Source organism: Vombatus ursinus, unplaced genomic scaffold, assembly GCF_900497805.2.
Source record: "Vombatus ursinus unplaced genomic scaffold, bare-nosed wombat genome assembly UNPS02014781.1, whole genome shotgun sequence".
Taxonomy (NCBI): domain Eukaryota; kingdom Metazoa; phylum Chordata; class Mammalia; order Diprotodontia; family Vombatidae; genus Vombatus; species Vombatus ursinus.
The window spans coordinates 19940054-19957778 of record NW_020954559.1 but is presented as its reverse complement, the minus strand read 5'-3'; the positions used below and the strand labels follow the sequence as shown (position 1 = coordinate 19957778).

The 17725-nt window shown below is 41.1% G+C and overlaps 1 protein-coding gene across 2 annotated transcripts in view; it reads right to left on the bottom strand.

The window, feature by feature from the left end:
- The window catches only part of LOC114046228 (UDP-glucuronic acid decarboxylase 1), a 148350-nt gene extending 131426 nt beyond the window's left edge, over positions 1-16924 (bottom strand). For both annotated transcript variants that reach the window (XM_027866468.1, XM_027866469.1), the window contains exon 1: positions 16783-16924. In XM_027866468.1, coding sequence (XP_027722269.1) covers positions 16783-16879 — 97 coding nt within the window. In that variant the 5' untranslated portion in view covers positions 16880-16924. The remainder of the gene's footprint in view (positions 1-16782) is intronic.
- Positions 16925-17725: the final 801 nt, after the last annotated feature.

Here is a 17725-nt window from a genome sequence, read left to right as displayed (position 1 = left end):
GCATACCTCTTTGCCTATGTCGTAGGCACTCAGCACTGTTCCTGAACCAATATACTGGCATGGCCTAGCAAGTTCTCCATCTCAACTCAATGTTTAACTAAAGATTTACATAGAAACTACCTGCATACTACAGTGTGGGAACAGGATTCTCTGAACAACTTGAAATAAACAGAACTGAAGGGCAACTCTTCTATTTGCAATTCTTCACATGGGAAATTTCCCCAGCTTTTGCATACTCACAGCAGGACAAGGAAACATTTGACAAACACATTCCACTCTCATACATGTCATTCCCAGTTCAGAAAGGCATCAATATTTATTTCGTAGAATCTTAAATTTAGAACAGGGAAGGGACTTCAGAGGTCATCTAGTTCAAACTTACTTTAGGGAAACTGAGGCCAACCAATAAACACTCAAAAACCAATCTCAGACACTAAATCTGAATAGGCATAAAAGTCAGGAGGAAAGAGGCAGGGAAGGTTGGGGAGACACCAAGAAGAAGACTGTTGTTGATCTTTGCCAAAAAACCAAAATCTATCCTTTATTTTGAAGACAAATATTAATGACAAAAAAAAGCCTCCAGATCAAAAAACCATAAACATACATAAGAAGACAGAGCTGGCTACAAGGAATTTAAATCAAATTCACCTCAGAATGCAATGATAAAAGTAATGAAATGCAAAATAGAAAAAATACAAAAACACAAAATAGAAAAAATACAAAAAGCTTTGATTTGGTACAGTTGCAATACAAAACACTTTCCCTAAAGCTAAGAAAATTAATCAGTCTTCTCATTAGAAAACTGAAGGGGAAAAGTTTTGTTAAAGAAAAATATATCTGTAAAGGTAATACTAATATCATTTGACACTTAAATATGGCCTTATGGCTTCCAAAGAGAAATAACGCATTTGAACCTCACAACTGCCCTAAAAGATACAGATGAGAAAATCAAAACCTAGTGGCTTGCCCCAAGCATCAATTAGTAACAAAACTAGGATTTAAAACCTTGATCTTCCTAAGTCACATCCATTGCTAGCTCTGATACTTCAATATATTAAGATTCAGTGATTTCATCAGTAATATAACAACACCCAGCATTTATGTAGCATTTTGTGTTATATAAAATGCTTTATATGTGCTACCTTATTTGGAACTCACAGTTACGTAGTAGGTAAAATTAAAATCCCCATTTTACAGATGAGGAAACTGAAGCAAGGAGATGTTAAATGACATGCCCAGGGTCACAGAATTACTAAGTTTCTGAGGCAGGATTTGAATTCAGATCTTCTGATTCACTGTCCTGCCCTTTATTCACAGAGTCATCTAGAGGCCTATAACATCAGTGTGGCTACTCCCTCCATGCATGCAGATTAAAACTGGTGATAAGCCTCTCTGAACTGGTCATCTGAATGACCAGGTGTGTGTTGTCCATCCCTAGACCCCTACTCTTTCAAGCTAGGTAGGAAGGACCTGCTGTAGGCTCATGTTTGTTCCACAGGCAAAAAACAAAAACAAACAAACAAAAAAGCCCCTTTTTGAATCCGTGTTCACCCCCATGTCACGAGTCATTAGTGTTGGCTTTACAGGAAGATTAAAGAACCTTAGAGTGGCAAGACACAAATGAGGCCATCTGGCCCAACCCACAGCTGAAGCAGGAATCCTTCCTTTTCTATTTGTAGGCTTCACAGTGTCCATTACATTGCTGCTGCTGTTGTTCATTCAATTAGTCATGTCCCACTCTTCCATCATTGGGGTTTTCTTGGCACAGACAATGGAGTGGTTTGCTACTTCTTTCTCTGGCTCATTTTTACCAATAAGGAAACTGAGGCAAACTTATCCAGGGTTCCACTGCTAGTAAATGTCTGAGGCTGGATTTGAACTTAGGTCCTCCTGACTCCAGGAGGGCAGCAAAATGGTGCAGTAGAGTGTTTTCTCACTTAGGCAATGGCTGCAGGGGTTGGACTTCCTACCTGTGTGACCTCAACTCCTTGGGCCTCAGTTTTTTCATCTGTAAAATGGTCTAAGTGGTCTCTGAGATCCCTTCTGGCTACAGTCTTTTTACTGTTCCCATTCACCCCTTCCCTCTATTTTTTTCAGGTATCCCCATTAGATCAAAGGCTAAAAGGTGATAATGGTGCTTTACAGTTAAAAAGATTTTCTGTTTTGTGCTTGTCCTAGCCTAAATCCCACAGGACCTCGGATTTCCATGAGCTGGGACTCCAAGGTCCATTTAAACTGTATCTATTCGTTGCTACCAAGAAGCATTACCCCTTCTGGCTCCTCTCCCCTTCTTTTCCCAAGCCTTAGAGTTAAATAATCCCACAGAGTTGGCTCATCATGATTAGCTTCAAGCCCGAAGTCTCTGCTATCCTTTGGCAGCTTGAACCTTTGTTTTTTTAATGAGTGTAAGAGTCAATGGCAGAGCCTGTGTGTAAATGACAAAGTTAGAGAGAGATTAGTATTAAACTCTATACAATATGACAGGTACAGCTTATCTACATACACTCAGAAAACTAGTGCTAATTTAGATACTAGTTCTCACCTCAAGAGCTATAATGAGGGGGGAAAAACTGATTTAGTTGTACAAAAGAAGCAATCAAGTATCCTAGCTTAGCTACAACCCTTGTTTACTTAGGACCTGTAAGACTCAGGTAGGTGACTCAGTGGATAGAGCCCTGGGTCTGGAGTCAGGAAGATCTGAATTCAAATCCAGCTTCAGACACTTACTAGCTGTGTGACCCTGGGCAAGTTACTTAACCTTTGTCAGCCTCAACTGTTTTCTCAACTGTAATGCAGGCACCTATCTCATAAGCTTGTTGTGAGATCAAATGAGATATTGGTAAAGCTTTTAGCAGTGTCTGGCACATAGTAGGTGCTATGTAAATGCTTTTTCCTTCCCCTTCCCCCTTGGGTAAACTACTTCACCTCTCCAGCTCTGTTTCTTTGGTTTCAACTAGAGCTGTTCTTTTTAATTCTAAATCCTACAGACATTATTAATGAAAAATGCTGAAGCTGGACAGGGAATTCAAAGCTCCCTCAGGGCAGTCTTCATATCTTGACTTCACCCTCTAGCTCCCTATTTTGCATACCCTGAACACATTAGGGACTTAAATTTTGTTGGAATTCATGAAATGACACAGTATGAGCAATAACTCTCAGGTATATTATTTCAATTGAATTTTCGTATAAATTTTTCAATAGACACTAAATTCTGTTCCCCCATAACCTCCTGTTGCTGTGAAATATGGTCTTCTATTTTTTAAATTTTTAAAATTTTAGGGTTTTTTTTGTTATATTTTAAGTTCCAAACTGCCTCCCTCTCTCCCCTATATTAGAGAAAGCCAACATGTCATACACACATATATACACAAGAAAAATAATTATACTATATATACCTCTATTTATCAGTTCTTTCTCTGGAGGTGAATAGTATCTTCTTCCATAGGTCCTTAGTATTTGATCTGAGAATTTATAATACTCAGAAATAGCTTAGTCATTTCTAAAAAATTTAAATGGAGAGAATATCAGACACTGTACTATACCAAGTGAGTTCTAGGAGAAAGTATGTGGAGTTTGAGATATTCATAATTCATTCACCTTGCTACAACACTTTATAGTTTATATACCACTTCCCTCTAAATAACCCTGTGTGTAAAGATATGCTAACCCATGACATATTTAACTGCCCAAAGCAGTGAGATACGATCTCTTCCGTAAAGACTGCATGAACAACGAAAACAATACAACAATCTAAATGGAAAGAACAATGAAACCAAAATTGAGTGCTGGGCAGTTACAATTCCCAGAAGAGATGAGAAAATACACCTCTTCCCTTTCATTGGAGAGGGAGGAGGCTACAGATGTGGAATGCTATATATGCTGTCAAACAAGGTCAATATGTTAGTTAATCTTGCTGAATTTTTATTTTTTAATTCTAGGCACAAGAGAAGGCTAAGGCAGCTAGGTGGGGCAGTGGATAGAAAACCGGCCCTGAAGTCAGGAGGACCTGAGTTCACATGTGACCTCAGACCAAACACTTGACACTTACCAGCTGTGTGACCCTAGGCAAGTCATTTAACCCTAACTGCCTTAAAAAAAAAAAAAAAAAGAGAAGGCTAAATAGGGAGAAGAGGGTGAGGAAGATAGGTTCATAAATGCATGTCAATATAGAACCTATGTCAGATTGCTTGCCATCTTGGGAAAGAGGGAGAAGGAGAAAAATTTGGAACTCAAAGTCTTTCAAAAAAATGAACGTTGAAAATTGTCTTTAAATATAATTGGAAAAAATACCATTAAAAAAGAAAGTTAAAAATTAAAAAAATTAAAAAATAAATGAATGTGAAATAAAGACAAAAGTCATCCATTAAAAAAATAGTAACACTCCTGAAAAAAAAAAGACTGCATGAAAGGAGACATAGGGTCCAAAAGGTCTTTCTGCTTAAAAAGGTTTTTTCTTAATCCTTCTTCAAAATGAAAGATAGATGAGGAAAAATGGCCCATCCTCTAAAGAAGGTAGCAACTCGTGTTTGTTGCTAGCAGTCATATCAAGAAATATCTGCAACTCCACAGAAATCAGGTTATGTTGATGCTCAGAGCTAGAAATAATGTTTTCCGGTAAGCAGATTGATTTCCTAAATCTTCTTTTAAAATATTATTTTTTATCCTTACAGGTGGTTTTACCTCTTATTATTCCCTCACTTACATTACTGCCCAACTTTGAATGCTACATACTGGTGTGCTGAGTACAATTTTATTTTTGTTTTGTTTTGTTTCTGCTTGTTTGCTAAGCAGTGGGGTTAAGTGACTTGCCCAGGGTCACACAGCTAGTGTCAAGTGTCTTGAGGTCATATTTGAACTCAGGTCCTCCTGACTTTAGGGCCAGTTCTCTATCCACTGCGCCACCTAGCTGCCTCATCTAAGTACAATTATAATGGAGGTGGGAGAAACATACTGATTAATCTTACTAAGACACTACCAGAGTCAAAAACAGCTGCATTTAAGTCTTTTTTTTGCTTTTTTTTTTGGTGAGGCAATTGGCGTTAAGTGACTTGTCCAAGGTCACACTGCTGGTAAGTGTCAAGTGTCTGAGACCATATTTGAACTCAGATCCTTCTGCCTCCAAAGTCGCAGCTCTATCCACTGCACCGCCTAGCCCCCTGCATTTAAGCCTTGCCACTGACACAGACTAGATTTGTGATGGTGGGCAAGTCACTTAATTTCTCAGTGCCTCTAATGTCTAAAAAGCTAAATAACTGATCACCGGCCAACCTGCATCAATGGAGGGAGTTTCCACACTGGGTACTCTCCCATAGATGAAATCATAGGCCCTGAATTAAAAAAACAAAACCAAAAACCACATATAAACATACATATGTGTATCATATGCTAAACTAAATACCTTTTATTACACAAATGGACTTAAGTACATGGGGTACACAGTGTCCAAATTCCTTACTATTCATTTAAAAGTTCTGCTCAAAACATACTTGAGATTTCTGACTACAAATGAAAAGAGAACTACATTGGTTATGTTTCTGAAGCTAATAAAATCATCAGTTGCTGTAGATGGTGCTGGGCCTAGAGCCAAGAAGACTCATCTCTGTGATTTCAGATCTAACCTCCCACACTTACTAACTATGCCTCCCGGGGCAAGTCACTTAATTCTGCCTCAGTCTCCTCATCTGTAAAATGAGCTTGAGAAGGAAATGGCAAACCACTCTAGCATCTTTGCCAAGAAAACCCCAAAGTGGGTCACAAAGAGTCAGACACAACTGAAAAATGACTGAACAACAACAAACACAAAAATCTCGTTGAACTGAATCTCTGTAACCTATATCCAGGCTCTCTGCTTTGTATATTATCCATGGCATTTTTTTTTTTTAAATCCCAGATACCATCTAGTTTATGCCTGGATGTTCTCTACACCCAGCTGGTGTGTACTCAAGGAGTAAGTTTACTTTAATGAATTAAACATAATGTAAAAGGTTCATCTGCAGTTTAAAAAAATTATAATGCATTCCAAAGCCAAATATACCTTTTAGATTAACTATGAGCCTATTCCCATTAATATGCATAATGGAGAATTAACAGACTAAGCCTTAAAATCTAGTACATACAGATATACATCAATTTATGCAAGTCATATGTTCCTGAAAAGTGAACAAAGTTTTATACATAGATTTGGAGGGGGTAAGCAGGGGAGGAGGGGACCAAAGCTTGGGTTTCTGCTTATTTCAAGTCTGACTAGGAGTGGTTCAAAAAAGAAGAAAAATAAAGAGTAACTAGGTAATATCAGGGAAATGATCACAGGAAGAGGAAAGAGAACAAGGAATTTACTCCTTCCCTTCTTAGCAGAGATCGGTTTAGTTTGGCTGAACTGTTATTTTATTTCCGTCTTTCTTTTTTCTTTTTTGTTACAAAGGATGGCCTGCTGAATAGAGGAGGGGGTGAGTATATATTTAGAAATGAGAATGATATAAAAGCAAAAAAAAAATGAATTTAAATCTTTCAATTAGATTTTTTTTTAATTTAAGAAAAAAAGTGCTACAGATAAAATCCCATTATAGATGCTATGAGGCAATAAAATTGTTTTCTTATAGTAGAATTTGGGCACAATGAGCACACTGGAATAAATCACATCCCCATCCTTCAAGAGCTCATGCCAGAGACTGAGTGTAATGAACAAGCTAGTGGAAAGGAGTATTCTGAACCAATTAGAGGAAAACTGGGGGAGTCAGGACACTGCATCTTTTATTCCTCAATCCAAATACTATTTATTGAGCTCCAAATACGTGCCTACGACATACTGTCGTAGATGCAGTGGGGATACAAAAATGGCACGAGGCTTATGCCTTGCTCTCAAGTAGAACTGAGAAAACATGCATATGAAACAATCTGAGACTAACACGAGGAAATTTATGATCTAGTGCCAAATGTCAGGGAATAACCTAAGGTGACTTGCTTCTGTGAAGCAGGATGTGCTGTGAGAATGAGGCACCAAGCTGGAGTCTGTCTGAGACATAAATGAACTCTCCCAGGAAATCCTGCGGCCCTCTCATCCATTCATTTAGCAAACATTTATTTAAATATCCACTAGGTAGTGGCACTGAGGTGCAAGGACCTGAAACAGACACAAAGATAAAAAAATAAGACCTGGGTGGGTTTGAGTCACAAACCTGAGTTGGAATTCTGATTCTGCTACTTATTTGACAGTCTGACTTGAGCAAATCACTTAACTTCAGAGAAACCTCAGTTTCCTCATCTGAAAAAGTAAGTTGGTGATTCCCAATGTTTTTGAATGTACGTACCTTCTTTTATATATAAAAAACCTTGAGGACCTCCACCCTAATAATGGTAGTATTATTAGTATCCAATGAATATGAAAATAAAGTCAGTGATGAAAAACTGTTATGAATTCAGTAATTCCTTTAAATAAATTTGTACTTCACTGACCACAACAAAACCTACATACAACTGAAAAAAATAGCAATATCTATATGGAGATAATTTTATTCAACCAACAGGAAGTATGCATGTTCAGAAAGGCATGTTATACTGTGTATTTTCTTGGATTCAAATAGGTATGAAAATGACAATGTATGGTGTGTATATGGGTTTAGGAACCTGTCCTGCAATAAGAGACCTGTAGCTCACTAGTTGGGTAACTACTGGACCAAAAATTCTAAGTTCCCTTAAAGAGCCTGCAAGGAGGCATCAAAGAAAAAGGGAGGGGTCCCCTGAAGTCAGAAAGACCTAGCCTCAGATATTTATTAGCTGTATGACCCTAGCCAGGTCACTTTACCTCTTTCTGCCTCATTTTCCTCATCTATAAAATGCGGATAACAATAGTATCCACCTCCCAGGGCTTTGTGTGATCAGATGAGAGAATATTTGTAAAAGCACTTTGGAAACCATAAAGCACCGGGGGTGGGGGTGGGGGTGAGGAAACAGAACCACTCAGAGGGGAGGTATGGAGGGGGTAGGGTAAAGAATAGTGCAAGACAGAACACTTGAGGTAGGGCTACCAGCCCTTCCCATCCCAGGAAGCCCCATAACCCTAACAGATGCAATCAAAACAAAAGCAGGAACTCAACCACAAGAATTCTGTAGTTCTTTCTTAGAACTTTGTGAGTAGGTTAACTGCAAGTTTCCCTATTGTCTAAATTCTCTGACATAACAATTCCCTTCAACTGACGAGTCCACTCTAATACACCTCCCCCAATACAATTTCTAGAATCCTACTTATCCATTCTTACTTCCTTAAATTTTAAGGAATTCCCAAATCCTCATCCCTATTCTGACTTACTTCCTTAAATTTTAAGGAATTCCCAAATCCTCATCCCTATTCTGACTAGCTTGCCCCGTCGTAGAGTGTACTCCAACCTAGTGTGCCTATCTATCTCCTGGACCATCACCCAGGACCCACTGAGTCCCTACCCCCTCACTCTCAAATTCTACCAGGTCCTCCAACTTTTCAAGCTACTTGCTTTCCCTCAATATTAGCTCTCCCTTGAGGATACTGCATTCTTTCTAACACTTACAGAGGACGTTCCTCCTCCCACTTCCCACCCCTAGACAGAAAGAATGGCAAACTCCCAGCCTCCCACTGACACTTCCAGTCCATTCCTCTACCCACATCTCCCAATAATTTATCCCCTTTTGAAGTCTATCCAGTCTATTTATACCATCCACTCCCCATTCTTATTTCTGTCATCTACTGACACCCATGTCACTCAGTATTCCACATTTCTAAATGACTTTAGCATCTGGTTCACAACGTCCTCTCCACCCCAATGCCTGCCTCCATCCTCCAGGATTCAAGTATTTATGATGGGGGCCATTCAAACATAAAGTCTCCACTCTTCACACATCTCAGTCACATGCAAGCATGACCACACGTTATATCACTGCTACATAGAAGTTTATTACTTCATAGATCATAAGGTTTAGAGCAAAAAGGATCTTCAGAGAAGAAAGCACATCAGACCTGGGGTCATATGCTTTTTAGAGCCCGCCCTTTATGTGCTTTCTTCTCTCATTAGAATGCAAACTCCTTGAGGGCAGTGACTAGGTTACTTGCATTTGTATCCCCTCCCCTTTCCCTACACACCACCCCTGCCCCTAGTGTAACACAAAACCTAGCACAACGGAGTTAAAGAAAATGCTTTATCTATCAAATCTGTCATCAGACACTAGCTGGGTGACCCTGGACAAATCACTTAACCCTGTTTGCCTCAGTTTCCTCATCTATAAATGAGCTGGAAAAGAAAATGGCAAACCACTCTAGTATCTTTGCTAAGAAAACCCCAAATGAGGTCACGAAGAGTCAGACATGACTGAAAACAACTGAACAACAATAGCATCAATCCAAATTGAGTACCATCATCTCAAGACCCTTCATGTTACAGATGAAGAAGTTGAGGACCTAAGAAGTTAAGTGACTTGCCCAAGGTCTGTCTGTCTGTCTCTCTCTCTCCCCTCTCAAATATCCAATCAGTTACCAAATCTTGTTATTTCTAGCTCCATAGCATCTCTCACATACCATTCCTTCTCTCTGCAGCCACAATCCCAGTTCAGATCTTCATCCTGTCTCACCTGGATTATTACAATCGCCTCCTAAGTGGTCTCCCTGTCTCAAGTTTCTTACCTCTCCCATCCATCCTCCACCTAGTTTACAAAGTGATTTTCCTAAAGTGCAGCTCTAACCATGCCAGTTCCTTATTCACTAAATTCCAATGGCTCTCTATTGCTTCTAGAAGCAAATATAAATTTCTTTGTTGCCAGTCTTATTTTACATTACTTTCCTTGTCTGTGAAATTGTCTACTACTTTCCCTTTGCTTAATTTACTCTTCTTGCTGTTCCTTACCAATAAATGAAATGGTCTCTGGCCCTGAAGAAGCTTACATTCTACTGAAGGAAACATGTTCAGATAGGTAAATTTCAAAAAATAAGGAGAGTAAGTAAGTAACCAGTATCCCTAACTCCTTGATAAGGACTATCCCTTTACTTGTACCCGTGCTCCCACATACTTTCACTATTCTGGGGTCTTATCTCAGCAGTCACCTCCCCAGTAATATACACTGTCAATCTCCCTTCTCTTACAGGTTCTTTCCCAGCTGTCTACAAACATGGGTGACAGAGTCATAGCATAGTAAGGTGCGAACTGTAAGACAATTCAAAGAGTTATCTAGCTCTAATTCCTTATTGTACACAAAAAGAAAAAGAGGCCTAAGGAGTTAAGTACCATGCCCAAGGTCATACAGGTAGTACCTGTTAAAGGCAGGAATCAAATTCAGGTCCTCTGACTATTTTCCCCTAGATCACATTAGGTCCCTCCCAATCATAAAAATGACTTCCTCTGATCCTTCAATCTCATTCAACCACGATCCCATTTCTCTCCTCCCCTCTCTAACAATCAAATGTCTTGAAAAAATCATCTATACTCAATGCCTCCACTTCCTCACTAACTACTTTCTCCCTAATTCTAGGCAATTTGGCTTCTACTCTCTCTCCCTTCATTTACTTAAGTCACTCTTTGAAGAGATGAACTCCTAATCACCAAATCTAATAGTTATCTTTTTAGTCCCCTTCCTGCTAGACCTCATGAGATGCAGTAAACAGATCAGCAAAATACCCAACTGGAGATACCTTCCTCTCCCTCGGCTTCCATGACATCATACTCCTTAGGTTTTTCTAGCTTTCTATACATTTTCCCCTGTCCCTTAGGGATCAAGGATAGGTGCCAGTCCAAGACTCTTCAGTTGGATCTGTTCTCTCACTCTACTTTCTCTCCCATGGAAATTTCATTCACTCCCCTGACTCCTTTCTATTCCTGCTGCAACCACCCTAGTATAGGACCTCCCTACCCCCTGCCCAGACAAGTAAAATAACCTAACTCTTATACCATTGCCAGTCTATCTTAAGGGAAAGATCTGGCCTCTGCGCCAAAATTTTCAATAGCCTTTAAGAAATTATGAAATGATAAATACAGAGAAGCATGAAAAGATTTATAAAAACTAAAGCATAATGAAGTAAGCAGAACCAGGAAAACAATATACATGATTACGACTATGTAAATAAGGACAAGCAAACAATCAAAAAGGAATACTGTGAAATTACAATGACCAAGCTTGGCCCCAGATAGACATTTGGGGAAGGTACTTCTCCCCCTCTGATCTGAAGAGGTGACGAGATGACTATAAGTCAGTCAACAAGCATTTGTTTATCACTTACTATATGTGAGGTAGTATGCTAAACACTTGGGATACAAGAAAAGCAAAAACAGGTCCCTGGCCTCAAGAAGTTCATATTCTGAACTAGGTTTGGGGCAAACCATCAGATAGATATATATATATATATATATATATATATATATATATATATATATATACACACACACACATACACACACACATATAAAATACATAAAATGTAAGTAAATCAAAAGTAATCTCAGAGAGAAGGCACAAAGAGAGGAAAGAAGGGAAAGGAGAAACCAGGAAACATCTCTTACAGAAGGTGAAATTTGGGCTGAGTCTTGAAGGAAGCCAGGGAATCCAGTAGTCAGACATAAAGGGAGAGAGCACTCCAGGCATGGGGGGAGAACCAGTGAAAAGGTAAAAGTTAGATAGAGTATATTGTTCAAAGAACATCGAGGAGGTCCATGTTTGCCGGATCATACAGTAAGTGGTGAGGATTCAAATGTAAGAAGATTAGAAAGGTACAAAGGGGCCAGGTTTAAAGGGTATATATGTGATGCATTTAACTGCATGTCAAACTTTTTCCATGTGTTGATTAATTTTACTGAACTTTCCCCCCCTTTTTTAGTCTTTTTTTTTTTTAGAGGATATCTCTACAAGAGAGAGGGTGGGGATGGCACATTGAGAAATGTAGGTGATAGAAAATAAAAGCTATCTATAGTAATGTTATTATTAATTTTAAAATGTTCAGTGGCTTCATACTGCCTACCACAACCCTTTTACCAAGCATTCTAAGCCTAGACCATTGAATTACAAATCATCTTTGAAAGCTTGATTCGAAGTCCCTCCCCATCTAGACGTTTTCTCCGATTTTTCCTCCCCCCACACTCTGCTCACACCCTACCTTCTCATCTATAAACTTCCTCCCCTTGAATCTCTCACAAAGAACTGTGCTTGGACCTTTCTAATGAACTTATATGTTACAGCTAGATATATCAAATCTTCCAACAAGACTTTAAGTTTGAAGAAGGTGTGGCTCAAGTCTTTTCTAAAATGTGTAGATCCCAAGAACCTTACCAGTTCTTACCAGGATTAGTGCTTAATAAATGTTTGATGAATTGAACAAAACAAAGACCAGAAACCAAATCAGAGAGTCAAGAAGCACTTATTAAGCACCTCCTGAGTGCCAGATATCATGCAAAATGTGGAGCAGACAAAGAAAGGCAAACAATAACCCTTGCAGCACAGTTCAACAGAGGAGATAACATGCAAACAACAATGTTCAAACAAGATACAAACAGGATAAAATAGGGATAATCTCATAGGGAAAGAACTAACATTAAATGGGAAATTGGCAAAGGCTTCTTGCAGAAGGTAGGATTTTAGCTGGGGCCTGAAGATGTCAGGGAAGCCAGAAAAAAGAGATGAGGAGAGAAAGAATTCCAGGCATGGGAGACAGGCAATGAAAACTCTAAGAGTCCTGGAGATGGAGTGTCCTGTGCAAGGAACAGTAAGGAGGCCAGTGCCACTGGATATGCAATTCTGGTCTGCACCAGTGGTGGCAGTGGCAGAGGAGAGAAGGTAAAAATCAAGAGGATTTGGTATATGTAGTGGGGTGAGGGGGTGAAAGATTGAGGATGAAATATAGGTTGTGAACCTGGGCAACTGAAAGATGCCTAGATAGCAACAGGGAAGTTAGAAAGAGGAAAGGGTTTTTTGGGGGAAAGATAATGAGTTCAGTTTTGGGCACGATGAATTTAAGATATCTACAGGACACCCAGTTCAAGATGTCCAACAGGCAGTTGGAGAAAAGTGACTAAGAGTTAGGTCAACTTACTTAGAGACCAGAGAAATAATGTACTAATGAAGTCTCTTTAGACTTTTAATTTTAAAAGTTCATTTGTAAGTTTAATTCTAAAACTTTTGCTTCTCTGTAGCTACTAGCAGTAAAAATCCTTAAAAAAAAACTTAAGGGTTATGTGTCTCTGTAAGGGACCGCATGAAATGTGAGAAATGAAAACCTGTCACCTTTTCAGGACCTGGGTTCTGAGAAATCTGAGTGGAAAAGAGTGGTAGTATGAGAGGGCTAGGTGATGCAGTAGAGAGAGCACCAGCCCTGGAATCAGGAGAACTGAGTTCAAATCTAGCCTCAGACACTTACTAGATATGTGAATCTGGGCAAGTCACTTAACTCTGATTGCCTTTTCCACCCCTACCCTCACCCTCTAAAAAAAAAGTGGTAGCAAAGATTCAAGGGAGCAGATCAGCCAAACTTTGAGGCTCTTAGGAAAACAGTCCTTAACTGCCACAGAAAGTCAGGACAGGAAGAGATGGAGGTGGGTCAAAAGAATCATTGAGGCACTAAGATACAGAATAGTGTCTCAAAGGATAGGAGAAACATGAGAAAGGAGGAGGAAAAATGGATGTGTTATTTGTGTATTTGAAGGGGAGTTTCCAAGTAGGGCCTTACAAAGATTTTGGATATAGGAAGGGAACAAATTATTAGCTGACAAGAACAATGGGAGACAATATAAACTAAGCTACCAAATCTGTTTGATTCCCTGATCTTCTCGGAAACACAAGAGGAGTCACACATGCTTGTCAATTTCTGTATTCAAAGAAAGGCTGGCTAGTAAAATTTCAAAAAGGCACTTCCACTGGGATGTCTCACCATTGCCTCCAACTCAAAATGTCCAAATAATTTCCTCCAAATCAGATTCTGTCTTCCCAACTTTGTTGTCTTAGTCATTTGACTCATTTCTCTCTTTGTACCTGTGCTTCAAATCAATCATGGACAATTCTGTTAATTTCCATGAAAATGTATTTTAGAAATGATTCTTTTTCTCTATCTACATTGCCACTGCCCAAATCAAGGCCCTTGTTATTTAATGAAATAAGTACTGTAACAGCCTTCTAAACGTCAGCCTGGTTCCATTTCTAGAGGTTCTCTCTTCCCTAATTCAGCCTATACCTCATTGTCAGATTAATCTTCCTTTTGTATAAAGCTGGTCATTTCACTCCTCCACACCAAAATTCTCAGAGGGTCCTCATTACCTACCAAGTAAAGCTCAAATGCTTTTTAACAGGTATTCATGGTGCTCTACAAAAAAAACTCTGGGGGGCAGCTAGGTGCACAGTGCATAGAGCACCGGCCCTGAAGTCAGGAGGACCTGAGTTCAAATCCGGCCTCAGACCAAACACTTGACACTTACTGGCTGTGTGACCTTGGGCAAGTCACTTAACCCCATTTGCCTTACCAAAAAACAACAACAAAAAAAACCCCAACTCTGCTCAAAATCTGCAATCACTCCCTATTTCTTACCTCTTCAAACAAACTCTTCTATTTTCAAACATTAACGAACTGGGGGTTCTCACCTTGAATGCTCTACTTTTCCTCTTATTTCTTCTATCCATGCTTGAAAGCCTAGCTCAGGGCCCACTCTCTACAAAGACTTGAAGTCTCTCCAACAACCCCCTCCCAACTCCTACAGGAGTTAGCCTGTACCTCACCATTGAACATTTAATCATATCCTGTCCACTGCCCATCATGAGGAGGTGCCACAAAAAGGGATTTCCCCTAAGCTGCAGTCTCCCCTGGAACCATACCTTTCCCACTTGGTTGGGAGAGTAAGTGGTTTCATGTCTGTTTGTGTCTGTCTAGTGGTTTCTCCTTGAAGGGAACTACAGACAACTACTTTCACTTCATTCTGGGTTCTTGGTTTTGCATATGTATATCCAGTGCCCACGAGAGTGCCTGGAACAGAGCAGGTGCTTAATAAATGTTTTCCTTGAAAAAATGCTTTCTAACCAACACTGTCACGCCCCAAACCCTCCCCACCCCCCAATACCCTACACACCCACCTTCACCACCATCACCACCACCACAAACAACAACAGCAAAACCCAGTCATTTCTTAAGTCGGCAGGATGTCTTTCCCGAGTCGTATACTGAAGACAAACTAAAACCACAACCATCAGAGGAAAAAAGAGCAAACCCTATTTACACTCTGTCCTGTGTCATTACTCTTCAGTCTTCCTTTTTTCAAGATTTATCTCTCATCAAAATAGTCGCACCACTTTTCAGGTCCTTCAAGTAACATTTCCTTTCTTACTTGAGGACTTAGCAAGTAGCACCCAATGAAAAAGCTACTCAGATGGAGGAACCCACCGCCCCAGGAAGAACTAAGATCTTGTCCACACACTGCTACTTCTTGTAGCACTAACTGCCAGCTCAGCCCAGGGACTAAATTGAACCCCGGAAAAGGTTGGATACACATGTTACACTTAACTGCCAGCTGAACTCAGAAACTCTGAATGGAACCCAGGAAAAGGTTGGACACACCATTAGTTATCTACTCTGCCTCCCAAAGGGGAACAGAACGGAGGGAGGAAGAAGGGTTCGGCTTGGTGAGTAAAATTTAGCATGAGAATAGTTAAATGCTGAGTAATTTCCCTGCAGTGTAAACACTAAGCTCAGTGGATTCTGCCAACTGCACAGTATTTTTATCCTATTTTAATAAACACCGATGACTGGCTGCGGGTGTTACGGGGTTCCGTGGCTGTTCGCGGCACAACTCTCTCTAGACTAGAACAACAAAGAAGGAGGGCTTTTTTGAGCTGTTACCCAGAGAGACTCCCAAAGGGCATTAACCCGGCACTTGCAGAGCAGCTGAGCTCTGCCAGCCTCTTCTGCTACTCTCTGCTCGACTTCCATTCAACACACACAGTAAGCAGACTCTTCTCTCCACACACACACACACACACACACACACGGAGGAGATGCTGAGGAGGAAAATCAGAAATTTGAGGCAACAGTACGAGTCCTCCACGACCACTGGATTCGTCTCCTATACTCGGAGAGCTCCAGATAATATAAGAAAAAGCCTCTCTCTAACCATGACGGCCCTAAATGATCCCTATTCCGCGTCCATCTCTCCTAAATACCAACTTGCACCCTGCTCTACCACCCTTAGAATGCAGACACGCCTCCTGTCTCTTGTCTCTCCCACCCCCACCCCCCCTTCCATGTCTCAAGTTCACGGTTAACTCTACACAGGTTGCATTCTTCCCTACGGGGCCTAAAGCGGTCTCACTTGGTCTGGGCTGAAGTTTGCTCGCAGATTACTTGCAAGAGAGCAAAAATCGCCGAGTCTCCTGGAAAGCGGGGAGGGGGGAGAAAAGAGTTTTGGAGAGGGAGGGGTAAGAAGAGCAGGTAGAGCCAGGTGTGGAAAGGAAGGCTTAGGAAGCTGGAAAAGCACCCTCCAGGCTAAAAGCGCCTGCACCCATGAAGCATGCACCTAACACACACACACCACACATATACACATATACACACACCCCTCACTCCCCACCACCACTCAGAATGCAGTATGTAGGCAACCACAGCTACACTACCGTCTGCATCAGCAGTGCCACTCACTTCTCCCATCCCTCCCCTCTCCCCGCCCAGGACTCCCCCATACGAGGGGAAAAGAGAACCTCGTCCACCACTGCCCCCCCACCTCCTTCTCTCCCCCCCATCCACGAGTGTCCTGCAATGAATGAATGGGGGCTCTCCATCCATCCCCATGAGCACACACTTACAGGCTACGTAGGCGACAAAAGCGATGACCACGAGCAGCTTCATCCTCCTCCGGTTGACGGCAGTCAGCAGGCGTAGAAGCGGCCCCTTGCTCACCATCCCTGGGAGCAGCGCGAGCCCAGGACCCTGCCGCGCGCGCGGGGACCCGCCTGCTGCACAATGCGCGCGGCAGGGCGGCAGCGGCCCGAGTAAACTCCTCCCTCTGCCACCCAGCCTGGGAGTCTCCGCCCCTCAGCGCCAGAGGCTTCCTGCCGATAGGCACTAACACGCAGGCGCAATTTCAGTTCCTCCCTCTGCTTTACTCCCCGCCCCCAACCCGCAGGCGCAGGAACCACCTCTTTCCCCCTCCCCTCCGGTCATCAAAGAATGTTGGGAGCGGGTAAGGGTCCAACTCCAGCCAGAGTACGCATGCGTAGGACTGTGCTTGTTGACCACGCCTTCTCATCTGTCTGGTCTTGTCTTTTTCGCTAGCCCTGTGGGTTCCGTCTGGCAAGCATAACTTTTGGTTAATTTCAGGAAAGATGTTCCCTGATGAAATGAGCGAACTCAGAGCTTTTGAGCATTTATGCTTGCTTTTTATTCTTGCCTAGCCCCTTCTCTCTGCAGTTAATTTACTCATATCCTTAAAGCGCTTTGAGAACGTCACAGGAAAGTTTTTATTTTTATGTTTTATTTATTTTCCTCATGCTTTCTAACATAACAGCATCAAAATGATAAATCAGCCTGGAACATAGCGTATCTAGTTCCCCGTTCCCAGTTGATAAACTAAACTTTTCACAGGGGCTGCTAGAATTTGACTTACATTTGTAGTGTTGTTGCACCTGAAAAAGGAAGTGATTTGTGGACAGGGGCTCCTATCTATACCTCCTCAAATCACACCCTGTAAACGGTTTTACTCAGGATGGCTTTGCTAGTCAGGGTTGAACTCTGAAATGGCCCAGGAAT